The 17336-nt window shown below is 54.2% G+C and overlaps 8 protein-coding genes across 8 annotated transcripts; 4 read left to right on the top strand and 4 right to left on the bottom strand.

Moving 5' to 3' along the window:
• Nucleotides 1–74: 74 nt before the first annotated feature.
• A1O7_00885 (urease accessory protein) lies at nucleotides 75–1016 on the top strand (the record flags this gene model as incomplete). The annotated part of the gene is made up of 1 exon (XM_007754926.1): nucleotides 75–1016. One exon carries the CDS (start codon nucleotides 75–77, stop codon nucleotides 1014–1016), a length of 942 nt encoding a protein of 313 aa, XP_007753116.1.
• Nucleotides 1017–1701: 685 nt separating this feature from the next.
• On the bottom strand, nucleotides 1702–3768 carry A1O7_00884 (uncharacterized protein; the record flags this gene model as incomplete). Its single annotated transcript, XM_007754925.1, has 1 exon — nucleotides 1702–3768. One exon carries the CDS (start codon nucleotides 3766–3768, stop codon nucleotides 1702–1704), a length of 2067 nt encoding a protein of 688 aa, XP_007753115.1.
• Nucleotides 3769–4159: 391 nt separating this feature from the next.
• On the top strand, nucleotides 4160–6399 carry A1O7_00883 (E3 ubiquitin-protein ligase BRE1; the record flags this gene model as incomplete). The annotated part of the gene is made up of 2 exons (XM_007754924.1): nucleotides 4160–4348; nucleotides 4417–6399. The coding sequence occupies 2 exons, from the start codon at nucleotides 4160–4162 to the stop codon at nucleotides 6397–6399; spliced, it is 2172 nt and encodes a 723-aa protein (XP_007753114.1).
• Nucleotides 6400–7245: 846 nt separating this feature from the next.
• On the bottom strand, nucleotides 7246–8601 carry A1O7_00882 (oxidoreductase; the record flags this gene model as incomplete). The annotated part of the gene is made up of 1 exon (XM_007754923.1): nucleotides 7246–8601. One exon carries the CDS (start codon nucleotides 8599–8601, stop codon nucleotides 7246–7248), a length of 1356 nt encoding a protein of 451 aa, XP_007753113.1.
• Nucleotides 8602–9674: 1073 nt separating this feature from the next.
• Nucleotides 9675–10311, top strand: A1O7_00881 (uncharacterized protein; the record flags this gene model as incomplete). Its single annotated transcript, XM_007754922.1, has 3 exons — nucleotides 9675–9704; nucleotides 9731–10132; nucleotides 10183–10311. The coding sequence occupies 3 exons, from the start codon at nucleotides 9675–9677 to the stop codon at nucleotides 10309–10311; spliced, it is 561 nt and encodes a 186-aa protein (XP_007753112.1).
• Nucleotides 10312–11427: 1116 nt separating this feature from the next.
• On the top strand, nucleotides 11428–14002 carry A1O7_00880 (uncharacterized protein; the record flags this gene model as incomplete). Its single annotated transcript, XM_007754921.1, has 7 exons — nucleotides 11428–11538; nucleotides 11646–12086; nucleotides 12207–12330; nucleotides 12629–12906; nucleotides 13053–13225; nucleotides 13280–13901; nucleotides 13925–14002. The coding sequence occupies 7 exons, from the start codon at nucleotides 11428–11430 to the stop codon at nucleotides 14000–14002; spliced, it is 1827 nt and encodes a 608-aa protein (XP_007753111.1).
• Nucleotides 14003–14137: 135 nt separating this feature from the next.
• A1O7_00879 (uncharacterized protein) lies at nucleotides 14138–15421 on the bottom strand (the record flags this gene model as incomplete). The annotated part of the gene is made up of 1 exon (XM_007754920.1): nucleotides 14138–15421. One exon carries the CDS (start codon nucleotides 15419–15421, stop codon nucleotides 14138–14140), a length of 1284 nt encoding a protein of 427 aa, XP_007753110.1.
• Nucleotides 15422–16373: 952 nt separating this feature from the next.
• Nucleotides 16374–17081, bottom strand: A1O7_00878 (alpha-acetolactate decarboxylase; the record flags this gene model as incomplete). Its single annotated transcript, XM_007754919.1, has 1 exon — nucleotides 16374–17081. The coding sequence occupies one exon, from the start codon at nucleotides 17079–17081 to the stop codon at nucleotides 16374–16376; it is 708 nt and encodes a 235-aa protein (XP_007753109.1).
• Nucleotides 17082–17336: the final 255 nt, after the last annotated feature.

The following is a 17336-nucleotide window of genomic DNA, read 5'->3' as shown; positions in this document are numbered from 1 at the left end:
ACAGTCGGATAGCTACGAGCTTGGAGAGCAAGCCTCGTGATTTTCGTAGGTGAGTATATGGGCTGGCTCAAGACATGAATGGTCATGATGAGGCACCCGCCCTGTACGCACGAGTGCTGGAGCTCGAGGCAGAACTACAGTCAACTAGAGCTCAACTGAACTCTGTGAAGGGATCCGGCTCGAAGGTGGTGACCGAACTCCATAGCAAGGGAAGTGTAGAGGCTGTCCCTATACCCATTTCCCTATCGCTCGACTCGTCAATCCACAACCTGATGCTTCTCTCCGACTCGGCCCTGCCACTAGGCTCGTTTGCCTACTCCAGCGGCCTGGAATCCTTCCTGGCTCACCACAAAGCATCAGGAACGAGGGAGACCAACCTTGCCCTCTTCCACAAGTTCCTGAAGCTCTCCATCCAGTCGATGGCATACACCAATATCCCCTACGCTCTTGCAGCGTTCCGCGACCCTATGGCGCTGTCAGGTCTCGACAACGACCTCGACGCATCCACGCCCTGCAACGTGGCAAGGCGGGCCAGTATTGCTCAAGGTCGTGCTCTTCTCAGCGTGTGGGAGAGAGCCTTCTTCGCGACAGCCAGACAGGGCCATAAGGACCACGTCATATATGAGGTTGCCGCCACTGCCTTGAACGTCTTCTCCAGGGACCTGAAAATCTTATCTATCACCACCGCCCCATTGGAAATCCCATCCATCAACGGACATTTTGCCCCGCTCTGGGGCACCGTCTGCCGAGCCTTACGTCTCTCTCTCGAAGATGCGGCATATGTTTTTCTTCTCAACCACGCCAAAGCAGTTGTGTCGGCGGCCGTTAGGGCGAGTGTCATGGGTCCCTACATGGCGCAGACCGTACTTGCGAGCAGAGATTTGCAGGAGCTAATCAGGGAATGCTTGCGGAAGGTGTGGTGGTTGAGCACGGAGGAGACGGGACAGGTCGTTCCTATGCTGGATCTTTGGATTGGGCGGCATGAGTTGCTTTACAGTAGGATTTTTAACTCGTGAATGGGGGCCTAGTTGGGTTTCGTTCTGGAAAAGGCCCTATCCCCCGATATGGTGTCTGGCCAGATTGAAGAGGGCCTGGCAGTGTGGGCTTCATCGTGGAAGGAGGCATTGGCATCGAGCACCTCCAGATCGGCTACGACGCCAATATACGTGTGTATTCCCATCGTGAACATCACCGCCGGCACTCATGGGCATACTTACCTCAGCGACCAATACCACGCGAAAGGTGGCATCAGAAATTTTTTCACGGTGCGCTCCTGCCTATTCTCGTCTCCTGCGCGCCCACGCAGTCAAAGAGCACAAGATCCCTACCGAATACACCGTTTACGGTGCCTGCTCCCTTTACTCACCTTGAGCCTACTACGTACCTGCAAAAGTCAGCGGAGTGGCCAGGTTCTTGCAGATGATCATGTCCCCTCCTGGGATCCGGACGGTTTCGGGAGATGTGGGTGTTACTGCGTAGGGAGATGTGAGCTGTATGGATGAGCTTCTTGTGTAGGGTTAAGTGGTATTCCATGTTCTTGGGGAGGATCAGGTGCCGAAGGTCATTGAGAATCCGTAATGGGGACGAGACACGATGATCATGAACTACACCTCACCCAGAACCTCGATGACGAAAGTTGGCGGATGATCGTCACCATTCGAAAGAATCGCAAAAGGGGTATCATCAGTCAAACAGACCAGCCTAATGCTCCATCTCATCAAGGGGGCCTATCCTCTCCTCAATGCCCTCGGCCGCTCTCTTTCCTTTCTTGCCACCTCGCCCGGCGCGCGTACCACCGGTCGATTCTCGCGTCCTTCGCTGCTGCTTCTTCTTTGGCGCCACAGCAGCTTGAACGACCTTCTCGGCTAGAGCATTAATGCGCTGGCTTCTGGCTGTACTGGGTGGTTGAGCGCTTCGAGCAGACGCAGGTATGTCAGGATCCTCATCTTGGTCCTCATCTTCCACGACAGTCTGAGCTCCAGCATCGTCGGTCTCGGTAGACGGTAGTGGAACATCCGCGCCGTCGTTTGTCATGACATATCCCTGGTCCGCTCTCCTCTTTTCATCCTCCTCCCTCATTCGCTTCCCTTCTTCCTCAAGTTCTTTCATGAGCTTCTCCGGATCTTCAAACTCCATGTTTGTCATGGCGGCATACTTGTCCAGACTGACTGTTTCTTTCGCGGTAACGCATGTATCGACTCTCGCAGGGTCGCTTTGTAATTCGGCTAGGTACTTCCTCTTCACCATGCCACGGTCGACGCTTTCCGGGAAGAGGTTGGCAATCATGCTAAAATCGGTGCCGAACATACGGAGGCCTTGATAGAAGAGATTGGTCGTGTATTCATCCCATTTGCTCCGTTTATCACGGCCTGCGTTCTTGCCCAAGGTGGCTTGGTTCACGTACTTGTAGATCCTGTCGTCTTCGATTGCGACGTCCGCTTGTTCTCTGGCAGCTTGCTCGAGGCCGGCACCGAAAGCAACCTCTCGCGATTCATTTGCGACCACGATTACTCCATTCACGATGATTTGCTTGGGTACAGGCGCCTCCTCAAGCTCCCGGTCTTCTCCATTGGCGGTGTTCTTTCCACGGGCGGCTTCACGGCGCTTTTCAACATCTTTCTTCCGCCGCTCCTTGATTTCCACCCAGTTTTCTTGCATTCGCTTTTCTGTTTCGGATTTGCGACCAACCTTGATGTCCTTTGTCAGCTCAGACATGGAGACCTCCTGAGGGTCAATTTCAAGCTCTTCAGCATTCTCGGGCGTGGTAAGTCGTGATCGACGACTCCTCCGTGTGTTATCTTTGTCTTGACCACCATTGACGGCCTGATCGACAACTTGTTGGGCGAGCTCTTGAATCTTCTCTGACTTTGACTTTTTCTTCTTTTTGGACTGTCTGGGCTGCGGGTGGGCAATTGCCTGGGTGCTTCCCTCAGTCTCCAATGTTTGCGAGACAGAGCGGACCTCTGAACGAGACCGTTGTGATCTTGCGCTGTTCTCGATATGCTGCGCTAGCTCAGAGACGTGGGCAGCTCCTGTAGTTGCATCTTGTATGAGTGCATCCGAAGTACGAGACTCGCTCCGTCGGTATCCAGAGCTGTGTCTCGACGTCAAAGGAACGGTATCAGACGCAGAGGGCGCTTGAGATTCTGGCTCTTCCACATGCTGGGCGGCAGGTGTTGTCTTTGGACGCTTCCTAGGCTCTTCTGTAGTTTCCCTCTCTGTAGAAGAGTCTTCCGAAGCAGCAGGGGTTGGTTCGTTTGTCTCTTTTCGTTTCTGCGCCGTAGAGGACGGGGTATTACTAGAGATGGTGGGGATGACGTTTGGTATAGCACTTCCGTCGCTCTGGGTGATGTTGACAGGATGGATGATTTGAACACCAGTGCTCGCATTGCCGGGCACGGTTATCTCGACGGATAAGGAGGGGGCGCGATCCGTGGTTGGTGCTGCGTCCCCAACTGCCTGCTCATAGGTCTCTCTTGCTGTTTCTACGGACGGAACAATCGCAGGAATCGAAGGTGCAAGGGAAGGAATGGTCGAGGGGATTTCGTGTCTTTCGCCTATTGCTTCTGCCTCTGCTAGCTGCAGCTCGTTTACTGTTCTCGGTGCTTCTTTATCAACAGCCTCAACAGCGGGACTCACAGTCTGGCTCTCCGGCGTCAACGATGGAGGCGCCGCATGGCGGGCCGGGTTTCTCTGCACATTTCTTTTAGGGCCCTTGGGCTGGATCTTCTGGCCCGGCTTGCGGACCACAGAGCTGAAAGACGGCATGGCAGTACAAGCGACATTTGTCTCCTACAGGAAGGACTCGAGCGTCGGTTTCAAGTCATGTCCAGCCACCCAGCTTGCTGGCTTGTGGGCATCACTTTCTGAGTCGCGTCCCCTCACCTTCACTGTATCCTCACTTCCCATTCAGTTTTGGTTAGTCGCGCCCCGCCAAGACTGCGCTCTGAGGCTAAACCGTGTTCGGCGAAACCTTGAAGTTCCTTTGCCCTGCAACGTTGACTTCTTTGCATCTTTGCCTCAGCACAGCCAACTTGTCAGCAGACTCATCACATTCACGTCGCCCGCTTTGACGGCCCTCTTCGATCTTGCTGCCGACTTGGGTCGCTTCAAGGACGTTTTCTCCGCGGAAGCCTCGCCCCTTGGAGCAGTAGGACTGATGACGGCCGTCGAATCTCTCCCCCTTTCCCTCTCTCAACAGAGCCTAGTCAAGATGGAAGATCGCAAGAGACCCTCGCCTTATGATTCCATCGACTCTGCTCCTCCTCTCAAGCGACAAGCCACCCAGGCGAATGGCGCGTCCAAAGCCCACAAGGACGATGACATGCCGTGGAAAGATGACCTCGAAGTGAGCCCAATCCCACTCCTGCGCCCTGTTTGTCCCGGATCACGCTGACGCGAGCCTACGGTGAACAGAGATTCCAGAAAGACGCCATTCTCCGGCAGATGCAAGAATACAAGAGAGAAAAGAACACGCTGGAGGGTCAAGTAAAAGAGATGCGCAAAAAGGCTCGATATCACGACGATCATCTCCGTGTCATTGACTCGTGGTTCCAACAGGTCATTGACGAGGTCAGAGTCATTGCCAAAGGGGACGACGATGTGGACATGGATGCCGAATCATTGCCCTCTTCCTTGCTCTTCGCGGACCAAGACCAGTTTGAAGAACATCTCCGCAGCCGCTCAAGGCAAATCAAAACAGTTATATCAAGGTTATTTGGCTCTACCAGACCCTCCTCTCCCGATGTAGCAGAGTTACAATCGCAGATAGCAAAGTTACTCGCCGCCGAAAAGGGTCACGTGGCTGAGCTCCAAAAATTACAGTCGGAAAAGGAGGAGCTCGAGCATCAGCTAGAGAATGCCTCTCTCCGTTATATGACCGCTGAGCGCAAAATTGACAGAGCGAAAAGTGTAACTGTTGCCAAGCTCGAAAAACAGGCGCTTTTAGGCGCAACAAAACCCTCAGAAGATGGCGGCTCTGTCAAGCGGGAAGACAGTCAAGTCAATGGCACCTCCGACAACTCCGAAGAGCTGGCCGATCTGGAACAACAGTTGAACAAGGCTGCAGCCGTTTCGGAAAAGCAGAAAGAGCAACTCGAGAAGTTGGAAGAGGAGAATGCGGCATTGACGAAGCAGTTGACCGAATTGCAAGCGAAGTCGGTAGTTTTAACAGATGAAGACTATGCAAAAACGGAACTGTTCAAGCAGTTGAAGTCACAGCATGAGGACGTCATTAAAAGAATCAACAACCTTGAGGCCGCCAATACCGAGTTGGGGGAAGAAGCTACAAAATTGCGGTCGGAGAGGACAACATATCAGCTTCAGCTGGAGAATGAGCAGCGAGCGGCCATTGCCGAGAAAGATTCCCTACTGGCGGCATCGGAGGCTAATCTGGCGCGGATACGGCACAATCGAGACGAATTGCTAGCAGATCAGGCGGTGAAACAGTCCTCGCTCGACCAGAATCATGAGGCTGTCAAGAAGATCACAGAACTGGCCTCCGCCCAAGAGGATCGCATTCGAGCATTGGAATCCGAAACTGAGCGGCTGACTGCTCAGTCAGGTGGTATGGCTGTGGACAATGCGCTATTGGATGCCCTAAGCCTTGAAGATCTGCGGGCCAGGTATCATGAACTCGATCGAAAGTACAACATCTTGAATGGGGAACTGGCGTCTATGTCCACGGCATTTCAAAAGACCTCGAAGATCGCAAGCCAGAAAATCTCGGAGTTCGCCGCTATGGAGGACAAAGTCCTGAAGCTCTCGATGGATAAGACCAAAGCTGATCAAAAATTCTTTGCCGCCATGAAGAGCAAGGAGACCCAAGCCGGGGAAATTCGGACATTGCGGCTACACAACGCTAAGTCTTCAGAAGTGATTTCAGCCTTGAAGGAGGCAGAAGCCTCCGCGCGCGCCCTACTGGCTACGCTGGAAAAGCAAGTATCTGAGATGAAAGACGCGTTAAGCCACAAAACAAACGACCATCGAGCTATTCAACAGCAAAATATCACTCATACCCTGGAAATCGCTCGTCTCAACACCCAAGTCACCGAACTGAAAAATCAATCCACCGCCAAAGATGCGAAATTATCGTCTACCTCTTCCGCCTGCCGCGTGGCCGAACTTGAAGTGGAGGAACTCAAGTCCACGCTGAAAGACACGCGCCGCCAGCTGGAAAGCTGGAAATCCAAATCCGGTCAGTCAGAGCAGTATGAAATGCTGAGGACGATCGCCTACTGCAACGTCTGCAAGCGAAACTTGAAAAATACCGTCATCAAAACTTGTGGCCATACATTCTGCGAGGATTGCGTGGCGGAGAGATTGACGTTGAGGGCAAGGAAGTGTCCGAATTGCAACAGGGCGTTTGGCGCAAGTGATCACATGCGCATTACGCTGTGAGAGATTGGCATGACTGCTCGGCTGGCTTAGCTACCTGGATGACCCGCCCCTCGTGTGTACGACTACTTGGAATTACCATATTAACATCCCCCAAGCGGCCGCCAACCACGACTTCCTTGGCCTGTAAGTATCATCAAACTCGGCTCAAGTGTTGGAAATCTTGTGATTGAGCGGAAAAGGCCCGAACGTGTGATGTGAACGGCGGGAAGATGGCGAAATACCACACGCCACCGACCAAGATCCTTTACTGGCCAGTCGAACAATCCGCGACGAATGCGGCCTTCATATGATATCACTGGCTCGCACACGAGTGCGGCGTGGCCGGAAGCCGGACGACGTGATGGAAGGTCGAGTTGAGCTAGACCCATGTGGAGTGCTGTAATGTCGAACAATTACACACTAACAAAGATGAAATTCAAACACGAGACCAGAAGTCATTTCTTCTTCTTCTTCTGCTCTCTTGCGAATCCGGCTCCCATTTCTCAGAGCGCACTATTCAGCGCAAGAACTGAGCCGAGTATAGCGAGGAGCGATGACCCAGGCATAGCAAAGGCATGCTGCTCAGCCCGGCTGTTCTCGTCGAGTCGTCGGTCTGACGCTCCTCCTCTCTAGCATCTTCGTCGCCTTTTTCAAGCAATTCGGCGACCCCTCTCCTAGCGATTGCTCAATGGCTTGCAGGGTTGCACGTGGAGGTGCCCATCCCTCAAAAGACAAACAAAAGGCCCTTGTCGAGCAAACCAGTGTTGTGATGATCTTGTGGTGTCCGCGTCTCGGTGAAGTAGTGGCAGCCACAGGGGCGCAAACAGTACGTGTCCGTCGCAATAGAGGCCGGACGCCCGGTCCTATTCACTCATCCAACTCCATCTGACTTTCCAGCTTGACATGTGCGTCTCTACTGGCGTCTTCGTCCTTCTTTTGCCCTTCTATGGGTTCTCCGTCTGCTGTTTCGTCTTCGCCTTCGCCTTCTCTCTCCTCTTCTTCCTCTCCTTGCTCGGCGCCTTCATCCTCTTTGACGCCCTCATCCTGTTCGTCTCCCTCCTCGTCATCTTCCTTCTCCTCAAACCCTTCCATCGGCGGGAAGCTCAAGTGCTTCCAGTCCTCGATCTCCTCGATGATGCTCTTGAGCCGGTCGCGGATGCTCTCGACGGCGAAACTGCCCAGGAGTAATCGAACCGGCGGGTACCGACAGTGGCCGAGTTGCCAGACCAGTTCGGCGGCTTTGACCACCGAGGTGGGCTGGTTGGAGCCCATCCATTGTAGCGTGCGTTGCGTGTGTGCTGCTGGAGAATCTTTGGTCGAGTACGGCGAGGATGGCCGCGCGACTTTAAAGTGGCCGAAGAGAGGAAGGTCCGTTTGCTTGGGAGGCTGCTGCTGGGGCTGAGTCTGCCCTGGTCCCTGGCTCTTCCCATTGGTCGGTGCGCCCGCGGCATTGGCGGTGGAGGTATTGGTTTGCGACACCGATTGTTGCGGCGGCGGCCGCGGCGGTAAATTAGTATTGTCGTCTCGTCTCAAGTGACCAGGCTCTACTAGCGTGAGGTTGATGTTGAATGGTGCGACTTCGTAGAGCATGCTCTCGATCAGCCCTTCCACGGCGTATTTGGACGCGCAGTACGGTCCCAGGCCCGGGACGCCGAGTGCGCCGCTCGTTGAGCTGAAAATGAGATATCTTCCACTTTGTCGTTTCCGAAAGTAGGGCAACGACAATTGAATAATGTTCAATGTGCCCATGAAGTTGGTTTCGAACTGATTCCGGGTCTCGTGCTCGTCTTGGTCTTCACAGGCGCCAATCACGCCGTAGCCCGAACAGTTGGCGATGATGTCGATGCGGCCGAACTGCTGCATCGTCTTCTCTATCGTCGAGGAGACGCTGGACCGGATGCGCACGTCGCATAACAAGCCTAGATAGCGGTTCCTGTCTTCGTGCCACTTTTCCATGCTCGACGGCGCGTCCTGGTAAGATTGGCCTACCGCAGCGACTATGTCGTCGTGTGCCAGAGCGGCCTTGGTCACAGACCGGCCCATGTGCCCTGTTGCGCCGAATATGAGCCATACTTTCTGCTGAGCCGGATTTGAGGGGGAAGGCGGATCAGTAGTGTATGGTAAGGATAGTTTGCTGAGATCTGTGTTTGAGACATGAGGAGAGCGGTGTGCTGCTGGAGACAGAGGGCTGTCAAACGAGGTCCTATGCTTAGTTTCTGTCATCTTGACAGAAGGCCTGACGATACCTCGAAACTCCGGTACGAGTACCTGAGTTGGTCGATATGGCTGCCAGACAAGGCTGAGAGGTGGCCCATCCCTTTTCAGCCTTCCCGGGAGGACATTGGGCGATTTGCTGGTTTCCGTCTCAAACGAGTTACGCCAATTCGCCGCCTGCCCAGTTACATGCCCCGTTGATTGCTTTTGACCAGACAATGGCACAAGTCGAGGAGGGAGAGCGTCCTGGAGGCCGGCAATTCCAGGTTGGATCGGCTCAGTCAGCCACCAGTAGGGGGTTCGGATCAGGATGAAGACGCCCCCTTGACCTCCATTGAATAGAGCCGAATATCAAGCTTGTGGGACTATTAGGCACCAAATGCTTACTCTCGACGTCAGATATCAGGAAGATTTCCGACGCCTCCTTTAATCAGAGGACCGAGATTCGGGCCAAGTGCAAGCAGCTCGGTATTGTCTACCGTGATCGAAGTGTGCCTGGTATTGTGGGTCCTGTTGTCCTGATAGAGGCAGTGAGGACGCAATGGAAAGCAGAGACAGGACGCCTTGGCTGACAATATTGCGTCTGATCAGCCAACTGGTGAGCTTATGATGTAGTGGGGGAGTGGTGCTTTGGTCGTCAGTCTTCAATCTTCAAAGGCGATCGCGTTGAGGGCACGGATTCCAGCTGAATATGCCTTCCATGTCGCCTCGTTGCGGATTAGAGAGGCGTACGAGTAATGTGAAGGATTTTTAACCACACACCGTGGTTGGACTGGATTGATTGCGTGGAGGCAAGTGACCCTTGTCGAGCAGTGGAGACCAGCGACGGTTCAAGCCATTGTGGGGGAGAACGGACAATGTCCAATTGCGCAAGCGGCGCCTATGAACGATGGTGGTGTGCGGCGATTTGTATCTGACCAAGGGCAAAAGAATTTCTCTCAACGTGCACATCGCCGTTGAAAGTATAGCAATTATCACCGAGTACTGAAGTCTCGTCGAAACCTCTGCTGCTGCTTCCTTGGATCGACACTCACACAACTGCCATCTTCACCTGCACCACTCGGACATTACCACCGATCACAATGAAGGCATACTGGTTTGACAACCGAGAGGTACACTAAACCCTCCCACTCTCTAGATTGATCACCCCACTCATTTCTCTGCTCAGGGCGACCAGCGTCTGACGCATGACTCCGGCCGCGAAGTCGACGCCTCCTACCTTGCGAAGCTCGGCGTCCTGTACCACCACTGCCCCGAACTGTCTGCGGTTGACGCCATCGCGAAAGACCGACACTACAAGAATCGTGATGAGATCACCGTGTCTCCCCAAGCCATGGGTAACGTGTACGAGGACAAGGTGAAAATGTTCTTCCATGAGCATCTACATGAAGATGAAGAGATTCGATACATTCGCGACGGGGCGGGATATTTTGATGTCCGATCAGAGGGCGATGACTGGGTGAGAATCCGGCTGGAGAAGGATGATTTGATCATTCTGCCCGCAGGCATTTACCACCGGTTTACAACGGACGAGAACAATGTGAGTTGGAAAAGACGACAAGGCAGAACGTGTACTGACTTGCGAACCAGTATATCAAGGCAATGCGCTTGTTTCAGGACGAGCCCAAATGGACCCCACTGAACCGGGGCTCTGAGACCGACACAAATCAGCACCGCAAGAGCTACTTGCAATCTCGGACCGTCACACCGGTAGCATGAATTCTTTCTCGAGGGTGTTCTTCGAAGAGCCACATCCAATGTTCAAGTACACTTCGGCGTGACATTCCAACCAAACGGAGTGCATCCTCGTGCAGAATCTGATCAATCTTATGAATGAGATGTCGTCAAATACTTCCACGCCTGCTTGTTCTGAGTCCTGTATACGGATTGCTACCGAGGTTCAAGAGTGTTCCGTGCTGAAAGGTTCGCATACAAGAGGCAAAGCTTCGAAGTGTTCTGCGTGATGGAACCAGCCCTGTAAGGCTGACGCTGGATTGCATACTACCCACTTGTGTTCGTAGGAGTGCCATGTGTAAACATGCTTGAACATTGTACCTCAGCTTGAGGTGATCAATCCGCCAGGCAGAGGGGGAGATACACCATCATGACACCCTGCGATTGAGAGGTGCCAAAGCGGTCTATCAGAATATCCCAGTAGCGGTCACGTTGGCTTCACTCACTTGCGTCGTGAATGCTTTTGGTGATCCTGCCCATGAGCTGGACGTCAATTAGAGGGTCAACTTTACTTCGTATCTCAGCTACAGAAACGTGCTACTACAGCAGGACCACAGTACGGTACGTGGTGCCGAGATAGCTCTTATCAAATGGCGTTAATTAGATCGCGTGAATAAGTACTACACAGTACCTAGTGTTTGAATCTGCACACTGGATCGCAATGAGCGGTTTAGTAACCCTACCGCCTACCTAGCGCTGATCGCTCACGGTGCTTTTCCTCGGCCGAGTTGAGCCGGACGACTCTCGATACGCGACGAGGCCTCGCTAATAGCGCTAATGGACCAACTTTACCTCATGCCTACCACGCGACCACGGTGAGTAAAGCAAGGCCAACCCCCAAAGCCAAGCCACACCAATCGAAGCGAAGGTGCCTTTCTCGACCTCATCCAAGATGGTTCTCTCCGCGCTGACACATCCTTTGCCGGAATTTCTTCGCCTGCTTGCCTGTAAAGGTGCTTGATATCAACACTACACATCCTAAACTATCAGGTGGACCGGCGATTGAGCGCCTCGAGCGCACGAACGAATATACCTATAGGTCCCCGACAAGAGACGCGGCATTCCCAGAACACCGCGCCTGTGGATGATCACTCCGCCAGGATGGCGTGCAACGCCCAAACAGGCCGATTTATGTTTGTCGAGTACTCGAAGCCGGTAGAACCAGCCAAAGGACAGAAGAAGCGACGGGGAGGCCCGAGCGAGGTCCGCGCGGTACGTACCTCCGCGCTTACAATGATCCAATCTTTCCACCCAGTGCACCAATGTGGCCAAGATTGATCTGGAACCTCTCCGGCTCCTACGTCTGACAAAGAGAACAGCACATCACGAAAAACTACCACCGAACCCTGCGTGTCAAACGCCTGGAATCGCTGAAGCAAGGCGAAGTGCCTGCCTCCTTTGGGAGCGAGCACAAATTACTCCAACGCCAGGACTCGTCGGAGGGGAACGACGATGACGAATATCTGGACTCGGAGGTCATCAACCAAGCTCCCTGGTCGATGGGCGATGTTAACCCGACGATATCACCGTCGGCGCCAAGGCCAGCGTGGACAAAGCCATCCCCTAGCACGAGCGCGACCACGACCACTACGTCCTGGTCGTCAGAAGCCTCACCCCGATCCTCGACGAACGAAGATCTCCCCTTCCGGCTGAACACCTCGTTTGGCCTGCAAACCGTTCTAGGCCAGGGACGATTTGATCCATTTGACGTCCTGCCCGTGCAGGGGGTGCCAATGTTTGTGCATCAAGTTCTCGATCACGTACGTGTGCGCCTGACTATCTCGGGATCAAGCACCTCCAACTCTGCCTTCCCCACCCCTGTCATTGCCTTCGCTCTTTCCTTCCTGCTTGCTTTCTTCTCATCATCACGTCTTGTGTAGGCGCTCGTCCACTCATGGCCGAACACGGTCCCTGTGAAACGGTCTCTCGCGCCGATGAACCCCGTCAAGAGCAGCTGGCTGAAACTCGCCATGGAGCATCCTGTGGCCTTCCATGCTTTTCTCTGTAAGTAACGAGCATCGGTCTGAGAGTTCTCACATCCACTCCAGCGCCAACCCGGAGATGTATGTCGGCGGCACGATATCAAGTGCTGTGGCTAGTCGCAGAGCTGAACTTCACCAACACCCCTGTCCGCTGATCTAATCCCTGATCTACTTTCCTCATCGCGCCATTTCGTCTTTACTCTCCCTTCTCTCTCCTTCTAAACACAGAGGGCCGGTTGACACCTCAGCGGTGCGAACCGGCTTCCCTTTACCCTTCCTTACAAGATCTGACCCCACCTAACTTTACACACTAATTCCAGACGCCACATCGTTTCACATCCTCTGCGCCCACCAAGGCCAGGAGATCGACGACTCGGCCGCACTCCTCCGCCTGTCCCACAAAGTCGAGACCATCAAACTCGTCAACGAACAGCTGCAGAATCTGAGCCTCGTGCCTAAACAAAAGGCCAGCGGCAGCGAAGATGAGGGAGGCAATAAACCCCCTTCCAAGTCGGTTGGGACGGGGACAGGGACAGGGCCAACCGATGCGTTGATCATGGCTGTCACGATTCTGAGTATCCACAGTCAGAGGGACGAGGTAAGAGATTAATGACTGAATGAATTCTCTCGAAAGTTCGAACGAAAGGAAGGCTTTGCGGCCAATTTATCAGCAAGACCGGGTGTTTGGTTATCCTATGGTATGATATGGCATGGATGGATCGCTGACTTTGCGGGTGGTGGTAGTCTGTCTATGCCAAGGTTCACGCGCAGTCACCGCTCGCGAGACTCAATCATCTCGATATTTACGGCTCCATGATAAACGACGAAAAGCACATCCAAGGGATAAGGCTTCTGGTCGGTCAGAAGGGCGGGCTGGATGCAATCGAATGCTACGGCATGGCTGACACGATGCAGTTGTATGTTCGCTTTCTTTGCTTGAAGCTGCGAGTTCAGGCTAACATGTGTTGGAGATGCGATCTCTATTTCGCCTCCAAATACTCATGCAGACCGACTTATGCGTGGCGCAAGCCCGTCAAGTCCCCTGTCATGGGGGGGAAACACGTGCTCGATCCAGCCGCCATCGAGTTGGACTCAAACCTCGGATCCGGCTTCCGCTACCTGCGTCACACATACACTGGTCAACAGCTGCTCGATGTACTGGATGCATATTCCGAGATCACCGTGGCACTGGATCATCATGTACGTGGTGGTCCGACAGCGCCGGAACTGGTCGATCTGATGGAGGTGCGCAACTGCACGCAGCATCGCCTGTTGTCTCAGCTGCCGAACCCGGTGGACCTCTCAAATTCAGAACTGTGTCTTCATCAGGCGGTGCGCTTGGCGAGCCTGATATTCAGTGACATGGTCATCTTTCCGCTACCACCGACACAAGGAGTGAAACCGAGGCTTGCTCTGATGTTACGACAGACCCTGGAGACGTGTCATCTACACCGGTCTTGGGAACTGCACAATCAGGTGTTGTTGTGGGCCCTCACTCTTGGCGCCATCGCCGCAAGTTACACGGCACAGAGACCCTGGTATATCGGCCAGCTCCTGCAAGAAACGTCCGTCATGCAGATTGAGGACTGCTCGGTACTGGAAGCAATATGCTCCAGATTCTTGTGGTGGGAGCCAATTTGCAGCGAACCGCTGCACTGGGTGTGGAACGAGCTGATTTCACCAAATCGACGTGACTTGACTGCGGACAGAGGGGAGCCTTCTACAGGCTCGAGTCTGGAGGCAGCAAGAAACCGAGCTGCAAGCCCTAAACACCTAACATCTCGATCTGCTGGTCGTTGGCCGCCCGAGGATGGACGTTCACCGTCTAATCAAGCCGGCAAAGCCCCAGGCATAACCCGAACTGCTTGAGGTATAGGAACATCGCCTTCCTGTTCGATTACTTGACTGTTGGAACGCTGATGGCGCCATCGGAGGCCTCTAATCAGTTTTTCGGCCTCCTCTTGTGAAGGGAAGTTGTCATTCGAAGCCACATCTTTACGATGGTCGAAAGATGAGGACGATTGATGCTCGTCCTGGGTAGGAGGTCTGTCGTCATCCTGCCCTTCTCTCAATCTGGTCTTACCCATGCGTGGCCAGAGACCTGGTAGAGGCACCACTTGAACCCTCGGTTCGACGACACGTTCCTCAAACCAAGCCTGAGTACGTGCTTCCACAAGCTGGGCTATTTTGGGGACATCTTGCAACCGGGTGCGAGAGCCGATCAAGCTCCTGACGGAGAGATCGAGTCGATAGTCGGGAAGAAAGGAGAAGGCGAGACTAGTTTTAGGCTTACCCGAAGTAGATTGTTTCGTGTCTGAGGGATCGTCCTCAGTGGCAGGAACGAAGCTAATGGAAAGGGTTCCAGAGAACCTCACGACGGAAACCGCAAGTGCAACCGGCAGGACAGCAGAGAAGGGTTTGGGGTAGTTGAGGATCAGGGCAGTCTCAATGGCCAGCGTCAGGTTGTCGTCGGAAAGATCGACATCCATCAAGGCCTGCAATCTACCTCCTGTAGCACCCGAGAGCTCGTCATCCAGGGAAATGACCCGGACGTTGCTGAAGATGGGGAACTCCTCGCCCATGGAGATCTCTGTGATCTTGATCTTGTCGATATAGGACGGTCTCTTGGCTGGGTCGTTGATGGCCGCCTCCAAACTCGCCAGGATGGTGGGTGTACCACCTCCCGAGCCATCCCGCAGGTTGTACGCCGTCTGGCGGTACTGGGCTATCGTCTGGGCCAGCAGCACATTAAACCAATCCAGACTCTCGGGCTGATGTGTGGAGTGATTGTTCTTGCCATGCCCACCTCGGCTCGGGATCTGATAATATGTCCTCCGCAGGATCGAGGCAATGTCGGTCGCATTTGTGGGTATGGGCCGAATGACGTTCGAGGCACTGGCCTTGGTCCGCAACGACTGCGGGACCGAGCTTTTGGACGACGCGATCCCATGCAGCGAGGTCGTCCGCATGTGCTTCGTCGGCTGCGTCCGCCGCGAGGTTCGGGAGGGTGGGGAAGGCGCTTCGCCAAAGATGAAGAACTTGATGAAGCAGCCGAGGAAGATGACGACGGAGAGTTGACCTAGCAGGAGACCTTGGGTGAAGGTGAGAGACATGGTGAGAAGGAGAAGGAGGCGCCGAAATCCATTCCTAACCCTAGTCGGACCCTGCTCGCAGCTGGCAAGCACGGCTGTACACAGTATGTCAGTTGTAATGAGGATTCCCGCGAGTGGGATGAGCTCCGCTTCGAGATACTGCTATGTGGGCGTACTGGTTCGTCGGAGGAATTGTACGGTGGAGTGCGGAGGCTTAGACAATGTTCCCAAGATAAGAATTCGAACTCTTGTAGCAATTACACAGCAGTTTCCTTGTCAAGCAACTTCGAGACCCTTGGTACTTGGTGGCCATGCCTCGCTCTGTCGACGCGACGCCCAGTATCGCCTCGCACTCTGGTCCATGGCAAGAGACTGGTCCTCAACAAGGCGAGACGAACCCGCTCAATCCCCTAGTGGTATCAACCACTGAACAAACCCAGTGGTGCCCACCCTGTGCCAGGAGTACTATTTTCATCTGCGGCCGCCTGCGCTCCTCGCGGCGAATCCGTAGAAATCGATAGCTCGCGAATAGGTCAGATTCAAAGAGCCTTGCTTGCGTTACAGAACAGGTGGCATTGATCACGTTCGCAGGAAACGTTCTTCATAGTTGAGATCATCTCGCACGACCCATAGGCCAGATTCACGTACTTCGTTGACCATCAGACTCAGCAACGACGTTGCGCGGCTTCCGGGGACTCTGAAACACACCTGGAAGCCGTAACAGAAGTGCGATGCAGTTCGGATGGGCCCTCCTCCTTGACGGTCACATGCCTTCAGTATGTCACGCTCACCAGCCATATGCTACCTCATCGTGCGAAGACCAGCACAAAGGCGAGAGCGAAGCCTCAACTTGAATGGCTCTTACAGAATTAAGCGTGCATCAAGGGGAGAACCGAGACCGAGTATCATCACAGTTCTGTTCGCATTCAAATCAGACAGACCCGACCTGTTTGCACATCCCCAGTGACCAACATCACCCTTCCACCGACTTCAAGCCCACATCATCTGTTGACATCTTGGCCGCATTGAACCTGTCGGACGTAGGCAGCTCGATATGCACATTATTCACCGTCGCAATGCCCATCGCCACCTCCTCATCGGCCTGCAACTCCAACACATGACCGCCGATCTTGCGTTCCCCATCGATGAAATGCATGTGCTCGCCCGCAACGAAGAACCCCTGCCACGCCGCAGGCGAGCGGAAGCCCACGATCGTCCCCTCCACATCGCGATACTCGGCGACAAACTGCTTCTTTCCCAGCTCGCTCAGCGGCTGCCCGTCGTACTCCTGGCCCTTGACGGTCCGACACTTCAGCCGCGAGAACCGGCCCTCGACCCGATACGACATGAAGAGGTTGCTCGCGTGGTCGTTGAACCGGTCCAACACGGCGTCAATAGACTCCTTGTTCTCCAGCTTCACGGTCACGGTCTGTTGGGAGCGGAAGTGTGTGGCTGCCGCGTACGGGATCTGGTCGTCCGGCTCGGCGACCCGAATCTTGCCCTCGGCTTGGAGTTGGTAGACTGTGCCGTCGAGCAGGAGGAGCTCGCCGTCCATGCGGACGAAGGTGCCGAGGCCCTGGTTTCCTTTCTCGATGAGTTGCGAAACGGTGATGCCCGAGTCGGAGACGCCGGACATCAGAGCGTTGACGAGGCTGTATTGGTAGATTTCGTTGATGGCCATGCTTGGCAGGTGTAGTTGTAAAGGTGAGACGGGGTTGAAGCTGGAGAGTGTCTAGTCGTGGTATCTACAGTACTTTCGCGAGCTCGCCCGTTCTTGAGTAGGTAGTGGTTCGTTCAGACGCGCGTCTCCTTCTGTTGTTGAACCGTCGACGGCTTTCTCTTCTAAAGACCTCAATTGACGTCGCGCAACTCGGTGCCAAGTGGGGGACCTCGTCTCCTCGGGCCTGGTCAATCAACTCATTCCACAGGCATGGAC

Source organism: Cladophialophora yegresii (genome assembly GCF_000585515.1).
Source record: "Cladophialophora yegresii CBS 114405 chromosome Unknown aczIN-supercont1.1, whole genome shotgun sequence".
NCBI lineage: Eukaryota > Fungi > Ascomycota > Eurotiomycetes > Chaetothyriales > Herpotrichiellaceae > Cladophialophora > Cladophialophora yegresii.
This window is presented reverse-complemented; position numbering and strand designations above follow the sequence as displayed.